Below are 258 nucleotides of genomic sequence, written 5' to 3' on the forward strand. Positions count from 1 at the left end.
TCTAACGCTTGCGACCTGGCTTGTTGCAGGGTCTGGCCGTGTCACCTTTAACAACCAGCGCAGTTACCTGAAGGCAGTGACAGCTGCCTTCGTGGAGATCAAAACCACCAAGTTCACGAAGAAGGTGAGGGGAGCGCCGCGGGGAGGGGGATCTGTGCCTGAGGGGTGAGCCCCACATCCCTGTGGAGACGGAGGGGAGTGAACCACTGCTCTGCCAGCCACGAGGGGCACTGGGGGTGGCTTTGGGATAACCACCGC

The 258-nt window shown here is 61.2% G+C and overlaps 1 protein-coding gene across 1 annotated transcript in view; it reads left to right on the forward strand.

The window, feature by feature from the left end:
- CPEB1 (cytoplasmic polyadenylation element binding protein 1) overlaps nt 1–258 on the forward strand; it is a 26,136-nt gene that overhangs the window by 25,437 nt on the left and 441 nt on the right. The window contains 1 exon segment of the mRNA XM_010143172.1: nt 30–124. Coding sequence (XP_010141474.1) covers nt 30–124 — 95 coding nt within the window.

This window comes from Buceros rhinoceros, unplaced genomic scaffold, assembly GCF_000710305.1.
Source record: "Buceros rhinoceros silvestris isolate BGI_N320 unplaced genomic scaffold, ASM71030v1 scaffold30800, whole genome shotgun sequence".
NCBI lineage: Eukaryota > Metazoa > Chordata > Aves > Bucerotiformes > Bucerotidae > Buceros > Buceros rhinoceros.